Below are 24,267 nucleotides of genomic sequence, written 5' to 3'. Positions count from 1 at the left end.
GACATACCCTACATTTGATCTATGTGTTTCTGAATGCAATTTCTGTGTACTTTTTCCAATAAAAAAACCATGGAGTGTTCATTATACTATAAAACATTATTATATCGATAACAATATAATGCAAAGAAAATGTTTAACGTAGGTACCTAATTAATTTACAGGAAAAATAATAATGGTTTATAGATTAAGAAATGGTCACAAGTCTATTATACTGCACAGTATTTTCGTTGATATCGAACGAGTCGTTTCTAGCCATTTTGCCTATTTCCTCCGAGACATAAATTATGAATGTCGTAGAACTTAGTAAAACTAACAATTTATTTGTATACATAGGTTATTATGCTAAACGCAAGGATTTAGAATTTGCATATGAGAGAGGCAAATCTGGATCAGACCATTGAAAACAATTTTTAAAAATATGCATTTTAATACCAAAAGTGAATAATAATTGTTTTTCGAAAAGTGACATCACGAGTATTATTACATTTTGTTTACATAGTCAGGCGGTTATCTATTATATTTTTTTAATTATTTATAGGTAATAAAACGTTTATTTTTTTTATCGTGACCATAATATGGGTAGCGCGGCTACAAGCTGATTCATGCCCCTGAAATAAACCGGTTGGCCGTCACATACATAACCTTTTTTACATATTAACTGCTATACGCGTAAGTGGATAAATATTATATAAAAAGAAACGTAGATTTAATATTTACATTCATACATATCCTACCGAATGAAAATAATATCGATAAACGATACTACACGAACTCGTCTAGTCTATGAAATCGGTGTAATATTTCAAAATCATTTGACCTTTCTCGATAGACCTTCAATAGTCAATAAGATATAATTTGTATTATATTTATAACATTATTTTGTCTTACAACAACTTTAAGAAATGGCTAATTAACCTAACCATACCTAACAAAGCTCAGTTGTTAATTTCAGAAAAAATCTACCTTCTTGAAAAATACTGATGAAAATTCACAGTTAAGTAGTGTCGTGAAAACGGAACAATAAAATTTAACATCGGAAATAATGTTAAAAATAAAATGTTTGCTCATTGATAACAAAAATTCATTAATTACATAACACGTAAAGTTCAATCACAAGCGTTTAATTAACTTCAAATAATATTATAATTTCATAATTTACATCTTCAATCAAATGAATTAATTACAAGGAAAACTATACAGTTATAACTTATAAATAACATGCGATAATCGTTTGACACTTATCAAGGGCGTAAATATCTTTGAAACTTGCATGGCTTTCAAGTTGATTACAATATAATCAATTTAAGAATTGATGGGAAACAACATGATTAATACTATAAACTATTACACTATTATTTGTAGTAACTGTGATAGGAAATAAACTTGGCTAAGTTTTAGAAGAGTTTAAGCAGAATTGTTCATTAGTCGAATAATTATTATATTTGTACTTCGATTCTAACGTTATTCGATTTGTTTTTAGTTGTTATTCGTTGTTTAATTACAAACTTCCCAATTTCGTGTTTAAGTAATTTGAAAATACATCTCTTTGATTAATTTACATAATTTATGATTCATAAATTACGGTAATTTGTTGGTATAAATACACCAGATTGACGTTTAGTTTTTTGATTGATATAATATAGTTGTAAAATTAATAAAATCAAGATTCCTCGAATTTCGATTTGTAAAATTTGAAAATAGCCAAAAAAAAGTAAACTTAATATATTTTATAGATGTTATTAATTAAATATTTAAACAAAAAATTCTAACTCTAAAAAAAAAATTTGATAAATAAAATATACGATTAAATTGATTAATACAACATAGAGGATAAACATTGGTAAATGGCTAAGGGACTAACATTAAGGAGAGTTTGATAAACTATGGAGACACGTTTTTATAAATGTTAATAAACAGGTAGAAAGACAGAACTACAAAAAAAACCTAATTCATTTGTTCTTACTTCAAGCTGAGTCGGTAAAGCTGCGAATGAAAAACGGAGGTGACCAAAATTAATCGACTGAAGTTTGGTCCAAAACATTTGACTAATTCACAAAAACCCGATGAACCTTTTATGTTTTTGATACATTTTACATGCTCCCTAAAATCGATAGTCTCCATTTAACCGCTTAAGACCCAAGTAGGAATAACATAAAAATAGCATGATATTGTATTGTTATTATATGCTTAACCTCGTAACAAAATTAACTATAAATATTATATTATTGAACTCGAGTTTATTTACGGCCATTAAAATATTTATTATAAATCAAAATTAGATAATTTTACTTCAGTAGTAAAAAAATAACATATAAATGTTGGGACAAAAACGTGGTTGATGCCGAACACGAAACTAAATAACTAGTTTCAGTAAACACATTTGTATCATCTATAAAAACACAATATGCCAGTTGTACTAACATTGCTTACTCGTGGTCGTATAACTTGTATCAGCGTACAAACTACTGTTAAATAAGTATCAATGACGGTGTAAAGTTGTACGACATTAATTTATTTCTAACACAAGCGGTCTTCTACAGTTTTCACGGCGCACCAACTAACACAAGTGACAAGTATAATAAACTTTTAATGTATAATTTTTCAGTAGTGTTCCAAAAACAATCGCACGTTCGCCGGTTCTTCTATTGAAATTTTATTTTTTTGTTAAGATACTTAAACGAATGGTTAATAAATAAATCGTTCAATAGAATAGTACAAAACCTATACCAAATTTGGACATTTTTTATTTAAATAGTAAATTTGAAATATTAATGTAAAAATAATGAGTTATTTAAAATACATTTTTTTAAAAAAAATTGTTTTTAATTTTAATTTTATTATTCGAATTAAAAAAAAACAATTAAATAATGTCCATCTTTGTTATGTAATGGTTACTAATGTTAGCATTAAGGCAATCTTTAATTAAATATCTTCAACTAATCAAAGGACGTACTCGATAACTTTATTTCAAAAATTTCATTTAATAATAACAACTCATAGACACTCTATTTTAAGTACAATGTATAGAAAATAATCACATGTTATATATAAAAAAGAAACAAAAACGTTATTGGAAATTGACTATTATTAGTAGTACAAAAAATAAATATAAAATTATCGTTTAGTTGCCGCTCATTTTGTATGGTAATGAACATTTTTTAAATATTTTATAATATTATGTTGATAAACTTATACACTATTTACAGGCAAAGTACACATCAATAATTAATTGTTATTATAATATAATTCTTATTATACTAAATATGTATCAGGGGTATTGCGACGGCTTAAGGTACCATATAATTTACAGAATACAGAATAACGGCGAGAAGTCGTTCGTTACAAGAGTGATCAAGAACAAAATAATATTATTTTATATGATCATCCTGTAAACTTTATTCGTTAGTTGTTAAAACGTTTGGAAGCAAGTAAGAAACAGATAGATCAGCCACAAAACGACGAATATTCCCACGGTCAAGTATCGTCCTTTTTGTGGGCCACCCAACTCGGCTTTGCCAAAGAATTCCATGTTTCTTCGGACCATCAACACGGACACAGCCAAAATGGCCATAATCGAATACAACACCACGTTGGTGCCGATTTGGTTGGACGGAACGTTGAACACACGGTCCTGGAAAAAAACATAAGTAAAAAAATTGAGTAAACACTATGAAAAAGTAAAAAATTACCCCTCAAAAAGTTGCTACTGTCTTACATATTATAACATAATGTTCATACTCCAAAAAAACGTGTCTTTTAAGGGAACTGGCAAAAGCTGATGTCATACTATCCTAATAGCAGAAACATTTTTAAAAAACACTACCACGAACGCTGTAATAAATAAATGTTGAATATCGTAATAATTACAATTTATCTATCCTTAAATTGTTTTTTTAGATAGGTACTATTAAAATTGTTTAGTAGCCATATTATGACATGAGAAAATTTTAATTCCGTCCATCGACAGGTTTGGCGACATGTTCTATAACACCTCAAAATCTACTTTTTGCACTTGCCTACATATTTTGGCCTTTGAACACAGAATTATATAAGTAGGTAATAAATATTAACAGGGTGTTTTTTTTATGGAGAAAACAATTATTATAAGATAGTCAGTTGACAAGAGACAGACAATCAACTGATCGTAAGTGATATTCATGATCTTATGTTTTGCCTTCAAGGGAAAAATTGTTTTTTTTTTTTTTTTGTGGGGGAGTTTGGTATATTTAAAGAATTTGCCGGGTATCTATATACGTGTGACCAATCCATACTCACGTGTTGATGGTGGTATAGTGCGGCTATAAACCAAGGTAGACCGACACCCATCAGGACCTTAACCGCTATCGAGCCGGCAATATGTATCATAGCCTCGTCAGCGTGGGTTTCCGCCCGCGTGACCATGCACGCTCCCAAGATATCCGGCAACGACATGCCCAAGGCCACGACCGTTATGGCTACAAAAACAAAACAAAAAACAATTAGGCACCTTAATTATCATCGTCAAAAACTGCTTTATAGCTCAAGTGTTAGTCATCGCATTTACACCGTCTCCGACGGTTCAAAAAATAAACATCAGTATTATTATTTCAGGTCATACTATGTTTTAAGCGCACTCTCCAATTAACTATCGCCCCCATGTACGTCGTGTCGCAGTCTAACAGTACATCAATTATTAGTCGAGAACTTACAACGCCAACAGTCAGCTATATCGCACTTGACACAGTGCCGAAGATATACAATAATTAAGGAATACAAAAGCGTGTGTTTGTATCGTAACACTTAAAAGAATGGAATTTTTTTTTACTGGTTACATTAAATAGTGATTGAACTCGGTTTTGTTATTAGTACTTGTAACATAACTTCGATTATACAGCAAAAGGTTAGCTTTGGAGTGAGGAGGAAACCGGATGACAGTCATATCAAACACAGTTTGTTAATTAAAAAGTTGAAAATGCCTATCCCTCCCACGTAAAAACCCGAAAATTATCTTTAACAAATTAGTACGACTATGTTTTTTACTTTGACACTCGACTACTTGAAAAAAAAAATCTGAAGAATTCCGAATTTACTTTACAGTACTCGCTTTAGAACAGTCCCCTATCATAGTACAGTAAAACAATAAGAGTGTATCTTACCCTACATCCCACTTCATTACAGTGTTGAAGTTTTTCCTTTATATTTTTTTATTTTAATATTACATTAATTATAATTATTTTTTCTACGCGTAGTTTTAGGACTTATGATCTGTAAAGTAGATCGTCTTGATGGGTACCAAGGTTAACCAGAAAAAATTTATATAAAAATATATGATAGTTTAAAAACATATTTCCCTCTCCCCTAGGGTATAAACAAAAAAACAAATTATAGGAGTTTGGTTTCTGAGTTATTGAGCTTAAATAGTCTAACCCACGATAAAAGTTATTCTTTAACTTATTTTTATATTCTTTTATTTATTTTATTAACGTTTTTTATAAACTACCAAAAAAGTTATTATTACTACTTTTTAAATAAATGTTTTTGGGATACTGGATACCAAATATTGTGTGGCTTTTGTCCAATCGCCGGCTTTTCTCTAAAGTCTTTAATACATCCGTGTGGCGTATAGCTTACTATAAGACCACAGCATAAATGAAATCAAAATTAAACCTATTGTGTAAACAAAAAATGGCGGCCATTTTCTCAGTGGAAAGAAACGAAAGTATAAAATAGATATAAGAATAAAAGAACAGCCACTGAGAAAATGACCGAAGGTCATAGATAATGCGTCATATATTTCTCATGTTAAATTATGTTTCTATTCGGATTTCACTTATTCCGTGGTAAGACATCGTTACAGTTAAGAGGACGCCACACAATTTTGGATGTAAAACTAGATATTTCTTACAGCCGTATTTTTTTGTAATAGCCGTACAGTCATTTTTTAAAACGTATAGAAAATTATTATGCATCAACATTTGTACAATCGATAGAGCAAAATTTTCAAAGTAGGCACATTCAATGCTTATTTTCCAATTAAGATGTTGACGAAAATTTTCCAAACAAACTAACCCCCCTCCTCCAAATAGTTTAAGATTCGGATCAAAAGCATTAATCATATTATACATGCTGCGATATATACCTGTCACGATGTCGTCCAAACCGATCAGGCAACCGAAAATAGTCGCTAAGTCACCGATCGTGGTGGCCATGATACCGATAAGTATCAACGAGCTGAAGAACCTTGGCCAGCCGTAGAATATGGTCGCTGGTGGTATAAACGAGAACAGCACTTTCCAGAAGAACGAGAAAAAATGCATCACGTAAGTGGCAGTAGTTGCGTTTTCCAAGTCGCCACCGTTTACTGTCATGGCTGCCTTTATCTGTTCCGCCCAAGTCTGTCGGTGCAACTCGATTGCATGAATATTGATATTGGTCAGCAACATCAAACGGTCCACTACCGAATCGAAGTCTGCAACAACCAAGAGTCATTTGACTACACAATGATCAACCTAGGTCATATCGAAGGTACGTCTAAATGTAAAAACAATAAGGAGTAAATGTGTATAGGAAACCTTGCGGATAAAAGCAACAGAATTGGGCATATAAGTTCTATTGAATGGATTTTAAAAATTCTAAACTTGGAATTTTGAATACACGTGTTTTTTTTTTATAGGAATTTGAACGATTATTTCAGTGTAACTGAGGTATAAATATTTTAAGTATAATACAGTATTCGATAGCACATTGGTTCTACATTTATTTAGTTGGCAAAAAAAAAAGCCAGTGGGTTTTTTATTTAAGCCCAGCAAATGTTTGGTATTTACCCGAAAGTATAGTTTTGTTGGGGGAGTTTATGTATACCTGTAAAAAATGGCCAAGTCGGACATTAAAAAAAAACCCGGTTTATAATTTTGATGTTCAATGATTAAAAGCTAACATGAGGGATTTATTAAACTGACCTGAAATATTTATTATTTTACTAAACGTTGTAACACATCATGTTCACACGATTAAACGCTTTTAATAAAAATGTATAGCCGTTGAACTAAACAAAATTTGCATTTACCTTAGTATCTTATAATATTGTAGATCATAAATATTCGAAATTTAATTTGTCTTTTATTAATTACCTTAGTAATTAGAATCGCAGTAAAATAATTAAATTTAAATTAGGCTGTAATTTTTTTCTGAAAAATTAGAATTTCGATTTTTTTTTAAATTATTTAAAAATTGCGTTGTTTTAATAAGCAATAAAAAAAATCACTACGACTTATTTAAGTCAGCTTAATTTTCCTAGAAATCCAATCTGCACATAGAAACTTTCCGTGTGCAAGTTTACAAAATGTCACTTCCTATTTAGTTTTGGGATTAAGGAAAACAATACCTAAACACAACAATAGTGTTAAAATTTAAACTTTAAATGAGTAACTTTTTGTACACTAAATGAGCGTCAAGTATATCAAACCTTAATATAAATCGTTATTGTATTATAATTTCATAAAGAACAGGGATGAAAATTCGGGAGGAGGGGATTTGGGTCCCCGAGCCAGGTTTTCTCTAGTTAACAAGTGAACTTGTCAGCGATTCGGATTAAAAGATAATGAAAATTTGCAAAACAATTGTTTTAAACCTACGGTAGTAGTAAAAACCGTGGTCCTTGAAGCTTTTAAAAAACAAAATAATTAAGTGATTTTTTTATGTGGCCTCGTGAAACTTTAAATGGCGTGGCTTCTAGAAATCTCGCAAGTATAACTGTGAATTGTTAAAGAATCCTTATTACTATAACATTATATTTTGTACGGTCTCTAATAATCTAGTTGCACCTTCTGCTTCCTGTGAACTGAGTTCTTAGTATGAACTCTAATTTCCTTAGACTGAATCAAATATAAATATTCTTATAATTATTAAAATACATTTTCGTAAAATGCGCAACACATAAAAATAGCGGAAATCCGGTTTTCCGTTACTTAAGGGAAGACAATTTAAATTATAAAAGCCAAATAAAATCAATTGTATTTGTATTTTATTTAAATCAATTATTATTCGAATGAAATATAATTTTTTTATTTCAATTTATACGTTATTCGATTGGTTTGTTTTAGTTGTTATTCGTTGTATATTTACATATTGCTCAACACTAGACGAAAAAATCCTATAAAATAAATGTTTTTTTGTTATTGTGTCATTTTAGTTTTGAAATATGACTGATAAGTGATAACGTTTAAAGTTGATAAATGTTTTACTCGACCTAGAAATTTTTAGAGTATTTGCGGTGCAGTAAGATTAGGTCACTGTACATACCTTTTTATGGATGTGCTAAACAGAGGGGAATAAGGTTATGATCTTACACGGTACACAAACAGCCATCGCTGTCACCCTTCTAGGAAAGGCTTTGCTACCCTATAAGTTTTTGAAAATGTAAAGATATCGTCACATTAATTATAAATACGTTTTTGTTACAGGACAATGGTCAGAGGCGAGCATATTTTATTAAGATAAAAACGGACTACCAAAGGTATACCTAGCAACTCTCACATGACGGGTCTGGATCAATAACTAAAAGCTATTGGCCGTTATTCTAATAGCCTATGACATTGCGTTTCGGACCGAGGACGAATAGAGGAGCAGATGGCAGAAAAATATATGCACATAAAAGAGCACTTACCATCGTCGCTGCTGATGGTGACAGCCGTTCTGTTGACGTTTCCTATTTTAGCACCTCCGGTAGCACCGTACAGTTCGATTTCGAAACATTCGTCTTTTTCCGGGCACATGTCGTTGATGATTTCGATTTTCAACACTTTGGCTACTTCTTTGTCTTTGAATATGATTTCTCCTTGGCCGCCCACATAGTCTCTTCCCGAAATGGCCGACTCGTCTATGGTCCTCCATTTGACCGTGACCTCACTGTCCGAACCGTGGGTTCTGACAATGGGAACTTCCACAAACCCTGCGCTTTCCTTGACCAATAGTCCTCGTTTGCCGAAACTGATGATACCCGGCTCTGTGCGGTAATGAATTATATTAAAATACAAATATGAACTATGATAATAATCAACAACACAATATTGTTACAAGGGCATACCGTCGTTGTCGATGATCGTTACTTCTATAATAGATATGCTACCGAGTTTCACGAACAGGTCTTTTTGGTGTACGACCGACAGTCTAAGGAAGAACACTTCGTCGGGTTCCCATTGGTTGTCGTCGAGGATTTTCACATTTATCTTTGAGTGATAACAAACCATAATGGTATTATTAATTTTATTAGTAATAGTGACATAAATCCGAGTTATCCAAAATACCAAAAAATCCAAATTTTGTATTTTAAAATAGAATTATAAGTTATTTCAAATAAAGTTTTATTTATAAAAAAAAAGATGTGTGCAACGTCATATTAATTATAAATTCAAAAATGTTTTATCTTAAGTTAGCATTTTTTTTTACAAAATATCAAATAACATAGATCCAATTTTAAAATTTTAAATTCTGATTTCGAAAAATTTCCGAGTTTTACCCATCACTATTATTAATACAAAATTAACGTCATTAGTTTCAAATCGAAATTAGCGTTATTCTGACCTGTTTTTCCTCTTCGTCTTCTTCGAACCTGACGATTTCTTTAACTTTGTCATAGTCTTCGCCTTCTTTGGCCGTTCCGTTGATACTGTCGACCCTGAAAAACGGCAAGAGTATCCCGACGTATTGTACAACTCGGTCACACAAATAAATTGTTGTTTATTCAATGCATTATTACCTGACGATAGATTTGGTTTTTAAATTTCCGTGTCTCCAAATGGTCACTGGAAAAGTGCCAATATTTTCTTTGACGGCAACATTGGGGGAATGAAATTCGACAATGGCAAATTTGTTGTCGACAGCAGGAACGGGCGGCAATGCGTCGAACGCTCCTCCTTTTTTATCGCTTTTTAGTACGGCATAAACCTTTTCAACAGAGATCACATTTTGAGTGAAAAAAAATTAATTTATAAAAAAACTGCTACGAAACAACAATATTTCACCTATCAAACCTAATCCGAGCACAGGAATTTTAATGAACTGCTTTGGACACAACTTAGTTTTTTTTCCCTCAAAACATGTTTTATGGGCAAAAAAAAATCAGTCTAGGAAGGGTCGTCCGTTTTTCCATTAAGTATTTTTTTAATCACCAAAACGACTAAAACTAATTAAAAACTTGAAAAAACCAACAGCTGTAAACACCCATAAGCTATTATAAATTACTCGGCGAAAACAAATCGACGCTACGTGATAAAATCTATTTAAATATACTTATTTTGTCCAATATTGCCCTTCAATAACGTACATTAAAACAACATTTAATACGATAAATACAATTTAAAGATAATCGTACAATTTAAAAATAATTCCTTGAGTGGGACTTATATAAGTTAAGATCATGTTTGAAGGAGAGACATGTGTTTACAGAATCCTAACCTTTGTTTTTGCAGCACAAAAAACGGCACGTGCGACGTGCTATTGAAATAAAAACTCCAGAAATAGTCTATTCATTCATTTTCCCGTATTTCGGGGGGAAGTAATTGACTATTTCAACTTTGAATTCCGAATGTATTTTCCGGATACAATCGAGATGCCGGTCGAGCTAACGGGTACAATGATATCGGTTACACAAATACAAACGCATCATTGAAAACCTTTGCATCGCTACTTTATCGTTGAAAAGATACCATTCATTACCTGCTTTAGATGTTCGGTGAGCACGGGTTCGATTTGCTTGCCACCTGTAAACCGTCGAACGGCGCCAATACGATACCACATGGCTCCGCGGTGAGACGAATCCAACAGCTTGGTAGCTGCCAATTTAGCCGCGTCCGCGTCGGTAATGCCGGGATACTTTTTCACGTTCCTCACGAAATTCAGTAGGTTTTCCTTGTCCAATTTGCCGTTGTTGAAAATCGGCTGAATGTGCGGTTTATCTGGTGCGCGGCAGAGCCGAACCAAAGGAAATCGAATGCTATAGTCCAGACATTTACACGCATACAATAACAATAATTGTAAAATATACTCACTCTGATTTTCCAACGTGACCAGGTCCATTTGGTGTTTGTTGTGTGCGACGCTTTTGCCGCACCATTTCGTGTCCGTCGCGTAAGCGAAAAACATAAGAATCGGAAACAACAAAAAAGTCATTGCCGCTTCCCATAGTTCGATCACGTTAGGCGAAATCACATCAATGATTAATAGCAGCCAGATATAGGCGAAAAAACTGAACGCCCCGATGACTAAAAATACCTAACAAAGACACTCGATTAATCTTTTCACCTTGACACTAGACAGTTTGTCACCCAAAAAATGTACATCTGATTACCAAATAAAGAAATACAATATACTTCACCGCGTCTAAAGTTATCAAGAAAAAAAATTTTACCTATTTAATTTAGCAAAAATTGATCCAACGAAGCAGCCTACCTAAGCGAAAGAGAAAAACTGATAAAACTACAATAATACTAACAATGATATAAAGAAACGAGTGTTGACCGTCGAATAAGAGGAATGAAAGGAAAATATAATTAACCGAAGTAAAAATAACAAGATAGAGTGACTAAAAAAATTATAAAAGAGATATTTTGGTAGATGCACCAAAAGCAAAACAATAAAATAGTAAAACGAGAGTAAAAGAATTGAGATATAGAGATAGATCGAAGAATAATAGGATAGATAGTGGATGTTAAACAATGGAATTGATTTAAGCAGATAATAAAATGTGGAAACTAGAATGGGACTAAGTCAAAAATATTTTAGTAACGATACCAATTTTAAGTTTTACTTTTTAATTTCTACTATTGTCATTGAATTTGTCGTTTGAAGAGTCTCAAATTAAGGTGACGGATTCGGATAGAATGCTTAAATTTATTCGCTTGAGTTCAATTTGGGTCTCAGCCCTTAGCATTACAATAAGAATGAAAAGAAAAAAATGTTAGTTCCGTTTTAAAAATATGAATCTTTTCGCATTTTAACTCTTTTTTTTCCCCTATTACACAAATCCAACATAATCGAAATTTATTTTTTAACCAGTGGGTGACAATTTGTTCGCGGTCAATTGGTTAATCGTAGAAACATTATTATTACTTTTAAGTCGTGTATTCTTCTCTTTTCGTCCAGTCCCAGCGTCAGTGTACACAGACTGGTAATGATCAACAAGTTGAAAGCAGCCGATCCAACGATGATGTTCGGCCCGAGTTTTCTGGCTTCGAAATGATGTCCGACCGTCTCGATAATAGACAGCAATATTTCGGGCGACGAAGTACCTATTATGTGAGTGGTGATAACATATTTAATACTATGCCCGTGTAAAATTCATACACACGAGCGCTTATTACTAACCCAAAGCCATTAGAGTGAGATTCGCTATTGTCGGGTTCCACACGCGGACCTCGATCACTTCGGGCTGGTCCGGTCTGAGAAAAGCGTTCGACCCGTTTTCCGTCAGTTCTTTGGCCAGGTAAATTTTTTTCGTATGACTAGTGATTTTATCAATGGCGATCATGAACACGTCCGTCACGATCGATATTCCCAACAGCGAATACATTAACGCTAGTATATAAATGACCACTCGTAATTTGATGGGCCATAGCCGTTCGTCGAAAATCGGCAGGATCAAACCACCCGGGCAAACGTCCTCTGGGCCCCAAGGATATGTGCTGGCGTTACCGTGACCCATCTTCTCAACTTTAAACACAACAATTTAAAACTATTAAAAAATGTACTAACACAAACGTTTTTTACAGATAAAAATATATGCATGTGTACACAATACATTTTGCATGTCACTGCATAAAGATAACACATACCGTGAGTTTTATTCAATGTCGGTTGTCATCACTAGGTCGACGATACCGAGAGGCGAGAACTTAGAAATAAATAATTTGGGCATTATGTCGTTGTTAAATTAGTGAAATTATTTCAATGGTTACAAATCATAAACAGTAAAAATGAAAATAACTCAGTCTTGTCTTTCTTGTTATCGATGGGAATTTTAAAAGAATTGGTTTCTTTTGTGTGCATCTTTCCTTAAAAAAACATTATTCTCCAATTAAATAAAACAAAAAATTGAAAGTTTTTTTATTTTTATAATCTCACACATGACACTGTGGCAGTTACATACAGCAAAGGGTTTGTGGGGAATCAGTTATCCTATGGTAATAATTATCCTTACCCAGACGCTCACGTATATTCAAGAAAGGGAGTACTAAATGCACTATTTTTGAAACCCTTTTAACAGTTAATACCTCCTCTTATAGTACTTAAATGGATTGAAACAAAAATGTATGTATAAAAGGAATGTTGACTGTAAATCCTAACAACCTCTGTTTTAATATATAAAAACATTTTTTTTAAGTCTGTTACAAAATAAATTGCTAAATTATTAATAAAATAATGTGATTTTAAAGCCGGGTTCACACGACTCGTCGAATATATAGCGAATACCGAATGTGTAGCATCCCTTTGACTTGTGTCGCATTTACCGGCAATCCGCGGGAAGAGGACGAATACCGAATATTCGGCGAATAGACGAACAGAGTCGTGTGAACCCAGCTTAAGACAAGTTCTTGTTTTATAAGTGCGTCCGGTTTAATGTACTTTTGGAGTGAAATTTGGTTAAATCGCCATTGAAATAATAATTTTCGTAAACTATCGTAACTACAGATACTAAATTTGTGTTTTTTTTTACACATTCCTTCAATAATAACTTTCATAAACCAACACTTATCTTGAATTTGGTTTTTTTAAAACTTGATTAAATTTGTATTTTATATCCAACCGATTTTTATAACCTAGTCATATCGGTAACGTACAATAAAATATGAGAGTTGGTAAATAAACCGCATTCGTAAGTATAATTTGTACGCACCTAATTTAAAAATATAGTTTTATCGCATCATCCCTCTAAATTATATACGAATCAGCAAAGGGTTACTACTTTAATAGGTTCTTTTTGCCTCTAAAAGTGTTAGAAGATCAAAAAAACACAAGACATTATAAAAACATTAGACTCTAATTTGATTCCTTTAAAATATTCAAATATATGTTTATAGTAATAAGAAAAAAAGGGTCCCTTCAGATTTATTTCTATCTTTCTACTACATCTTATAAACGAAATATGCAGAGTAATAAGTCACTGAAGAGTTATAAGTTAACTTCTTTAGTTTGAAAAAATATTTAAACAAATTATTCATAACAGAAGATTGAGAAGTTAAAACAGTTCACGTCACCATTACCAGTTGTGAATTGTGATTTGTGTGCACTACAAAACGCTTTCAAATAATATTTTAAATCTAAGCTGAAAGTTATTAGCAACTTGGTAACATCGCTTTATTAAAAGTTTCAAATAATCCATAATATAATTATATATTATGATTTATTAAAAGTTTAAATTACTTCTATATTGTAAAATATACCTATTATTCACCAAGTATGTCTGAAGTAAAACTTTTATACATTTATTTCTCATAACAGGATCAAAATACATATTGTATTACTACATTGTTAATGTAATTACAAATTTTCTTTAATTTTGATAGTCCTTGTTATTATTAAATTAACGTAGAAAAGATATAATATACCAACTAAAAAATATTTATGTAATTATTCCGCTTATATAACATGGTATAATAATGTATTTAATTTTTTTAACAAATACAAATTAACAAGGTTTGTTGTAATAATAACTAAAAACATGCGTTATCTACTAAAAGTACTTAGTTATACCAATTTCATTTTCATATAAAATTCAAATGATAAACTATAACAATTTAGTAATTAACATTTTAGTACAATTAAAATGTCCTTCTTAAGTATGTATAGAGTTTATCGCAGGATAATTTATAATACGTTTTAAAAACAAGAAAAACATACAAATTTAAATGATTTACATAAAAAGGCTATATTATTTATAACGAAAATAAATATGATAACGAAGAAGTCTTGAATTTTAAATATTTCTACTATTTCAAAAACCCTGTTTCCTGTACAAAAATATTAATTTATATTTATAAAGCGAAATAAAACTCGCATACCCGGGTTTCCGGATCATAAAATTAATGCATCTGGCTGTGTCTTTTAATAAATTCGCACGCCAAAAAGTCTTTCTTTGACAAATTTGAAGGAGACGATGCGATGGCCTTATAAATATTATCTTTACAAATTTTATTGGTCTACGAATATGCATGCGTTACTTTATAATAGCTATAATTAGAAGTTCAACCGTCAGATGAACGTAACCGACGGTAGCAGTTTATGAACATCAAACAAAATAATAAAATGTCTATTATAAGTTATAAGTTTTTGAAGTTTTCAACAAATTTAAAGTTTATTAGCATAATATGCATTTACGTGCCAAAGCGTTTGCTGAATTGTTGAATTAAAAACTTCTGAGCGTATTTTTATGATGACTATTAGAAAAATAGTTCATTTTCAATTGACGGATTTTGTCAATTAAAATAATAAAAGATTCCGCGTTTTGACTATTGAGTATTAAATTTCTGAAATTCTAAACGATGATAACGTATTAGCGTATATTGTTACTTTAGCTTAAGTTTTTACTAACAAAATATCTCTAAACTTTTTTTATGTAATTTGTACAAAGTCAAGAGTTTGGAAAACGGTTCACTTTTCTCGTCAGACGGATTTTACAAAAAACAGTATGTATGGGGGGGGGGAGAGTAGGTACAGCGTTATTTTACTAGAAGTATTATATTTCTGAAAACCTAAAGGCTAAACGACGATAATCGGACATATGCTGGAATAACTACAAGGAATCGTTGAAACAAAATTGTATATAGCCATCATCCTAAAAAAAGAGTGGTAAGAGGTTACTGGTTTTAATAAATATGAAAAAGTTTCAAAGTAATACTATCATTAATAACCAACAAAAAACGCTTTGGTGGGGAATCTGTATTATTTAATTCATGGGCATTCTTGAAGGGGACGTGGCAGGAACGACTCTCCTGGGATTTCTGTGTTTGTGTTTTTATTTATACTTCAAATTAATTAAAATCTATTATATATAATTATTGTATTTATCTTTATCTGAAACTTTATATTTTATACCAAACACAAGTATAAAATATATGTTATCATATTATTTATCAATTAATCATATTTAAACTTGATAAGCAAATATATAAAAGGAAGGTTCAGCTTTCATGGTGACAACATAATACTTTTACCCCAACTTGATGAGGTATATATGTATATGTTTATTGACACTTCATTGAGCTAAAAAATGTCGTTCCTCTTCCTGCATTTTTACAAATGAACGCCTGTGGGTTCTTTTCAATTATAAATCACTCCGTATAATCTTCAGACCGTAAATTCGAAAATTCCGAACATACATATTGACTAATAAAGAAAAATTCTATCCCTTTTGAAGTTAAAAGTTGATGATTTAGTTCTTGCGTTTACTGTCGTTCTGTGGCTATAATCATATCCAATGAAATTCTAATAACTATTAGTTTAATTGTATAGACTACATTATAAATTAATACATACAGACTAGTTACCTTCAGTACCTGTGATGAATGAACTATGGGCTGTGGTATATAAAGAACCGTTTGGAAAGTTAAAAAAATATCTTGGGTCCAGTTATAAAAAAAAGGCATAGCAAAACCGATACCTTTTCAGATTTGCTGTTAACGAAAAAAACTGATATTCAACGTAACATCAGCTTCTGTAAGTATTTGGGGAACAAAAATACCATTATGATAATACAGTTGACGTTTTTTGCCTCAATAAACCGTTTATTGATTACTATGTTGTGTCTATGGTTTAGTGATTTGTGAACCGTACAACGAAAGTCCAGCTAGTAATGCAATGAAACATTTTACTCTTACAATCTTCCTAACAGGGACTGTAACAACGGCGTTAAATCCTATCAACGAAATTTAAATAACTGATTTTCGTCAACGGGGAAATGGTATTAGCGATTAAGTACTTATGTTCGCACTTCGCAAGAATATTGTTATTTGTAGTAAATTCACTACGTATCTAATAATAATAAAATACATCATCACGTCATTATTATTTTTGCGGTGGACGACGCGCAAATGCATTTCTTTCTCTACGTGTATTAAGTTGGGATAAAGCGAAATTGCCAAAATTGGACAAGTAATAAATACGACACTCGAGTTGGAACTCAAGACGATAAATTGAAGGGAGTTTTGAAATGAAGAAAGCCGAAAATTATGGCAAGCCATTATATTTTTATTAATAACATTAGCCGCCTCTGTGAATCCTTGACGCACATATTATTATGATAGCCTCTGATGTCATGCCTAACAGTAACGCGCCTTCCTACTTGTTGCCATGTATATGTAAAAATATAAAACACCTTCCGACCCATAACTGGTTTTTTTTATCACTTTTTCAATAATGCTGAATTTAATCAAAACGTTAAACGTCGACTGCATTGAAATGTCGTATTGCTGCACTGCTATTTAATATGCGAACGATTCGGTAAAATTGTACGACCTTTCATTTGTCTACAAATATAAATATTTGAATAAAATATGTATATATTTTTTTTTTTTTGACAGATTTGTAATTTTTTAAATTATAACATATATTGTTTTAATTAAAAGTGGAACTATAGACATTAAAATCAATTGGTTCGGCCATTTCAAAAACGAATTTTTTTTTAACCTTCTAAATCCTTCAGATAAGCTGCTGGTTGTCTATTTACTTCATTATTATTTATTAATAATTAAATTTAAGAAACTTCTGTTACCTATAAATACATTTAATTTTTTTACTTAATTTTCAAATAATAAATTGCTATTTCTTGCAAAACTATATTTTTAAAACTATAAACTATGAATACCAAATCTTAAAAATGTAAAGGTATATTTAAGTTGCAAAATAAGTTTTATTACTGGAATAATCATTTTTGGTATAATCAAGTTATGTTTATAATTTCAGTTTTGTGAAATTCAGTCGTTAGCGCTGAAGATTGTTACATTGTTGCCGAAATACGTATACGCAGAAAGTGTATTATTTTATGGCTATAAGGGTTTTAAATATTAATTTCATTATTATAGATAACCATAATTTTGCTCAAGTTTTTTCTAGACTAACAGAAACATTTAGCAATGCACATCAGTGAAAACTGATTTTTCATGTAATCATGGAAACCACAACCCCGAGGAATAAGCGCATTTTTTTAAGATTTTCAACAAATTATGAATCTACTCAACGTGTATTTCATCAATATATAGTGTTAAATGAATTAGATGCGAGTGGTGTGTTCCTTCCCTAAATAATTAACATATAGCTGATAAGTGTGGAAATAAAATAGCCTATTTAATAATGGGATTCATGACACACACGATACGCAAAACGCCTATTAAATTACATTTTATCACGACACTATACCTAGAAAGGGTGTAATGTATATATTTTTTTTATAGACCTATACAGAATCTTCTCAATTAAATAATTTAGGTAAATTATTTTCTATAAAAAATTGTATTAGTTTAAATAAACATTTTACGAATTATCCGCGTTAAAACGGGGCTACGTTAGTTGTGGGACAAAATAGTTTTTATTTTTATAAAAATCCGTTTTTTTCTTATGCTTTTTTATTTTGTTTAAACATTTAAAAACAATTAAAGATTACTTTTTAAATCGTTTAATTTTTTTTTTTATTTGTACGTTATGAGTTGTATTTTAGTTTTAATTGTAATTTTTGATATATTTAAAGTATTAATTTTACATGACAAGTTCTTACTAATAATATTCATACAATAAACAATGTGTAAATCGATGGAGCATTTTGGTTTCTTTCATACTCGGGCAAATTTTACGGTTTTACCAACCCAAACTCGGACGATAAGGAGAGGGAGCATAACATATTTAATTAATGGTAGTTTAAAAATTAAACTTACATTTAAACAATATACATTTGTTTGATTTCAGCGATGGACCATGTCCTATAGAGTACAGACATAAAATATTACATGTAGTCTAATGTTTTATCATTGCCGAATCAGCTATGGGAATCAGCTAACTGCTAATGGTAATTCGTACATTATTTATTATTTGACAAATAACGCCAATAACTGTAAAAATAAATGTTCACATTTTTCAAAAATGCCGATTAAAAATAAAGTTCAAATTTAGACTGTAGATATAAATTACTTTTTTCCCTAAATGACACCGCTGGTAATAATTCTGAACACATAAAATAAATCACTCGAATACACCAGATATGTTTTATACATAGGTACTGGTGATATAGTAACGCCAATTGCAATTAGTTTTTATTTAAGTTTTCTCTGTATGAGTTATAAGTTGAAACATTGGTTTTATATAATAATATTTAAAAATATTGTTTTAATTATTTTATTTAACCTCGAATAGCCTCGTATAACCATACGTTTAAAGGTTATACGTTATATGTTTACCACAAATAGGTAAACTTCAACACTCGTGATATTATATAATAAAACAATATCCTTAACGCCACAATGTCAAAATTTGAACTTTCTCTCTCTATCTCTCTCTCACACATACATAGTCTCTCAAGAGAATAAACTAAGTTAATCTATTACATTATCTTATCTTATAATCGGTTTAGTGTTAAACAAATATTGAATTCGCTTCAATATTTTAAATCTCGCCTGATAATGGATGAGTTTTCCGATGAATATGCGGAAATTTAGGAAGACATCGTAAAGACGAAATATAACTACAACAAAATATCAGTATGACGTATTAAATCTATAATTATTATTAAAATTATTCTATAATAATAAAATGTATGATAGCAATTAAATGTTCTTATATTAATTATTAATATTATATTAATGTTATTATATTTTGATAATATACAACTATGTAAAGTTTATGTGCTTGTATTTATTTAATTAACAATGTGTAATAACGTATTATTATTTACTCATATTTGGATAAAATAATTATTCAAATAAATCATCTTAGGTTTGTAGAGTACAAAAATTATTCGTTATTCAAAAACCAAATGCTCATCACTGCTAATAACATGTGTTATCCGCCAATTCTAATTCGTTTGATTTTAATTGAAAGCTTTTTCTGAACAAAAAACACTAGTTACTTCATCGAAATATCCTAAGTTTTCCCCCAAAATAATAGAAACAATAAAATACAAATTATATAAATTTATATTTTTAGGAACTCTACTTAAATCTGATTTGCTCTGAATTATCTGTTTTTTTAATAACTTTTAATTTAAATTTAGAAGGTATTTTGCATGGGACATTGTCACGCTTCCACGCGAGTTCTTCCAGCGAGGCCCAGTAATTGTTATAAGATATAATTAAATAAAATAGCTCACAATGGATTTATAATTACTTTTTCTTACCTTGTAATAACTTATGTTATTTTCAACTTAACAAACTATTATATTTGGTTACTAATTTATGAAAATCGTTCAGCACAGAAGGAAATAAATGAAGAGTGATAACTTATATACCAATAATATTTGCTTAAAATAAAATGTCTTCTTTAAAAAACACAAAAAAAAAATGTTTTTATTTTAACTGATTTGTACATTTTATTGTATTTAATTGTTATTTGTTAATTGTGCTTAAAAATGTGTATAACATTTTTTCATAGTGACATTGTCATTGTCAAAGCCAACTTTCCAAACGTTAGTAATGCATAGTACTTTCATTGAAAACACATAAACCATATTATTCTAATATTATATTGTGTGAATGGTAATTACCCTTGGTTACAGTTTTAAAATAACTTTTGTACTTTTTCATGTTTATCGCTTATTATCAATTATTATATTATTTACTTAATTAAACGTTGGGAATTCTATTGAAATAGGGAAAGACGGGCAGTACTGTATGGTTAAGAGAAACCCGGATAATACGGTTGTGTCCCGTTTACGGATTTATCCTGTTTTCCCCTACTGTAATGTAATTTCAGTTCAAGTTATATACTTATACCTATTCATATATTATTTATGGCAAAATCAGTTTATGAAAGAGAGTGCACTTGTGAACACTAAATTAGCACTTTGTCAATAACAGGCCTATCTCAAGATATATTTTACCTGAGTAAGAGGAAACATACTCATATTCTAACAATATTATTATTTATTACAAGCATAATTTATGAACAATAACTTAAATATAATATGTTTTGCGTTGTTTCTTTCCTACGAACTTTTGGTTTATAATAAAAAAAAAACGAGAAATTAGAAATCTCTAACTTAAACTGTAAATAAAAATATTTTAGGTCATAAAAAAAAATGTATACTACAATAGCAGCTACATCAACATAATATATTTTTTTCCCTTGCAAAATCGAGTTCAAGTGTATTGTAGTATAATATATTGCAGATAACGCTAATTAGTAATTTTGTTCAAGGTAAATATCAACATGGCTGTCTTCTTCTTATTATTATTATTATTGAAAACGCTCGGTAAGCTCAAAAACTACTAACTCAAACGTAATTAATAGTAATTACACGTTGAAATTCCCAAACCCGAGTCTTATCAAGTTGTGTTTCATGGTTTCAAAATCGAAAATGTTGAAAAAATAATGCCAATAAATAGTATAAAATTTTGCGGTTAGCTAAAACCCAGTTCAACATAAAATAATAATAGGAAATTAACTCTGTAAACGGTTTGTCACTTATTACGGTTTACATTATCGTTTATCGCCGCAATAAATAATAATCGCCATTTGAACTTGTAAAGTGTAAACGCGATAAAAGGTTTGCCGCCCGAATTACAGTACACTCAAGTATTATTATATCTAAGCAAACACACGTTTAGATTGTCAGGGAAACTAATTCGAATTTTATTCACTGGAGAATCGCCAAGCATTGTTTTTTTTTTTTTATTGTGTTACTCTTGTTGTACAAACACATAACTACAGCATTGCGAGTGCACAATTATTTACTTTGGTCGCATCTAATTCGCGTACCTACTTGAATAATTTCTATATAAGTAACGGTTTTTGAAAAAAATAATCAAAATCAAATATCGTACGGTCCGCGTTTTGCCCGGCAAATGGCCGGTCGACACGATAGTATAATGCATGTATAATGATACTATGTAATATTCATTCGGCGTGTACCTACCTATTGTGTTTTTCCTTTAGAAATCTGCAATACGTTTTATCCGAACGAGACGCCTCCGCCGGTCTAGACAATCTTCTCTGGGCTTCTTTCGTCGACCACCAATTCGCCAACTTCGCAATTCGGTGCATACTGTTTTTTACATTTTTTAAAAATTTTATTTTGCTTCCGTTGCCCGTAACGAAAAAACAAACAGAACACGGCGATTTTCACTGACCAACGTAAACGACAACGTACATTCGCGGACTGGAATCCGGACAACGTCGTGCGGTATCCATCGAGTACGGAATTCGACTGGCACACGATAAACGGCCGACCGTATCGTTACCGCCGCCGGTACACGTTTCGACATGCACAGTGTGGAGGGGGTAAGGGGAAAGCACGCGGAGAAAGTGTAATGCTAGTATTATACATATATACATTGAATGTGTACAACTGACAGATCATACCACTCACACCACTTACCACGTATAATTGTATAAACCTATGCTCTAAATTCTAATAGTTAGTACAAGTTTGGGAACAGTGTTTTGTTTTTTTTAAATAATACTCTAGTATTTAAAACGCTTTTTAACTAAGTATTTCAGTACAATATTTGTCTACGTGTATTTAAATGCCTCTATTTAAAAAAAAACTCTAAAACATAGATTATCCACGTGCATATGAAACACGGCAACCGCGTAACGATACCGAAATGAGCGCAGCAAACACATGGTCAATATGGGTTTGCGTACATAATTGGGTTGCCGAAAAAGTATAATATGAAGTGATCTATCTATAAATGTTTAAATTAGAATTAAAATTGCGCTTTTCATCATCATTAATAACTCGATTCCACCCGATATTCCTCATCTCCTTTTGTAGTCGACCATGTTTCACATGCGTAAGTCGAAACTGGTAGTAGGAATCTTAAGTAGGTACTGACGTTCTCCTTTGATCGTCAGAAATTTTGACTTAAATAATTTTTCCAAAGGTTCTGTAGTACACATTGCTGAATCCACATTCCCGACAAGCTCATATTTTTTTTCCCTGACACCCATATTCCGACAACACAAAACGATTCCCTGGGCTGACACATTAGTTATTGCCAGTGCACAGTGGTGGATCCAGGATTTTATTTTGGAGGGGGCCCAAAATTCAATATATCGAATATGTATTACGTATTAAGTACATAGAAATTTAGTTACCATAAAAAATTATAAATAGTAATATTCCAAGCGTTTTGGTCTTGAGAGTGAACAGTTTAACAATCAAAAGTAAAACAATGGCGCAAATTATCGAAAAAGAATGATCATTGATGGGTTTATTTACGTTAAATCGCGGCAACGAAATACCCGTGTATATTAGGATTGCCAAACAGTAGGGTTTGGCGAATGTACTGCACGGGCAATAACAAATGCGGCAGCACGTAATGAAGACCCAGTAATGATTTTCAAAGGGCCTACCGAATCGCAGCATACACACCCGCCTAGTCAAAGCTTTGCCGAGCCGAAATCGTGATGGATAAAAACAAATGGATGAAGAATACAAACAAAATAACGACGAATTGGCTTTCTTACGAGTTATTGCTCACTCACAATATTGTTACTCGTAAATTAACTGATCCTCTTTTATTATCTTAATAAAAATAAATATAAATTGTCGGGAGTTGTCCATTCGGGAAAATGGGTGTCGGGGAAAATATTTCGGAGAAATGGCCTGTCAGGAATTTTACTTGTCGGGAATGCGGCTTCGGGAATCTGGTCCACTATACCTTTTCCAAAGCATAATAACCCTTGTTTTCGGCAGATATCCTGAATTCGAATTTATTTTGCATATAATTGTATTGATTTATATTCTACCAAAGATATTTTAAATATTTTACTTGCTGAAAGCTATAATTGTCTACTACCAGATCCGTTGCTCCACTATATAAGACTAAATACTTTATTTTGTCATGATTTACTTACAGACCCATTGGCTTAGCTGCTTTTAATAAATCATCAAATGTTGTCGCTAGAGGAAAGAATTTATAATTACGGCACTCTTATTGGTTTTTATTAGAGCGGACGATTCTACACGTGTAATTATAAATACACGTGTTGGACAAGGTTCATGTAGTTCGAACTGACGTGTAGAAGTTCGTGTAATTATAAATACAAGTGTATTTTAAATACATGTGTAGGACAAGTTCGTGTAGT

At 31.2% G+C, this 24,267-nt stretch overlaps 1 protein-coding gene across 1 annotated transcript; it reads right to left on the bottom strand.

Annotated features, from left to right (window-relative positions):
* Positions 1 to 2,961: 2,961 nt before the first annotated feature.
* LOC126840539 (sodium/calcium exchanger 1) lies at positions 2,962 to 22,376 on the bottom strand. Its single transcript, XM_050576365.1, has 12 exons — positions 22,091 to 22,376; positions 12,343 to 12,687; positions 12,088 to 12,266; positions 11,028 to 11,250; positions 10,696 to 10,934; positions 9,737 to 9,924; positions 9,562 to 9,655; positions 9,065 to 9,206; positions 8,645 to 8,983; positions 6,119 to 6,448; positions 4,276 to 4,454; positions 2,962 to 3,631 (listed from the first exon to the last, which is right to left on the bottom strand). Exons 2-12 carry the CDS (start codon positions 12,677 to 12,679, stop codon positions 3,410 to 3,412), a joined length of 2,472 nt encoding a protein of 823 aa, XP_050432322.1. The 5' UTR covers positions 12,680 to 12,687; positions 22,091 to 22,376; the 3' UTR covers positions 2,962 to 3,409.
* Positions 22,377 to 24,267: the final 1,891 nt, after the last annotated feature.

Source organism: Adelges cooleyi, unplaced genomic scaffold, assembly GCF_023614345.1.
Source record: "Adelges cooleyi isolate 19-005CV unplaced genomic scaffold, UGA_ACOO_1.1 ACOO_flye_CR_arks_rails_tigmint_CR_PRNA_376, whole genome shotgun sequence".
Taxonomy (NCBI): domain Eukaryota; kingdom Metazoa; phylum Arthropoda; class Insecta; order Hemiptera; family Adelgidae; genus Adelges; species Adelges cooleyi.
The sequence above is the reverse complement of the archived record's forward strand: the minus strand, read 5'-3'. Positions and strand labels throughout refer to the sequence as shown.

Bases quoted from the DNA above. Each gene is read 5' to 3' on its own strand.
- LOC126840539 (XM_050576365.1), bottom strand. From the start codon at position 12,679: ATGGGTCACGGTAACGCCAGCACATATCCTTGGGGCCCAGAGGACGTT. The intron at 11,251-12,087 runs GTAATAATAATG...TGTCTTTGTTAG, and splicing joins GAAGAATACACGACTTAAAA to GTATTTTTAGTCATCGGGGC. The intron at 3,632-4,275 runs GTGAGTATGGAT...GTTTTTTTCCAG, and splicing joins CACTATACCACCATCAACAC to GACCGTGTGTTCAACGTTCC.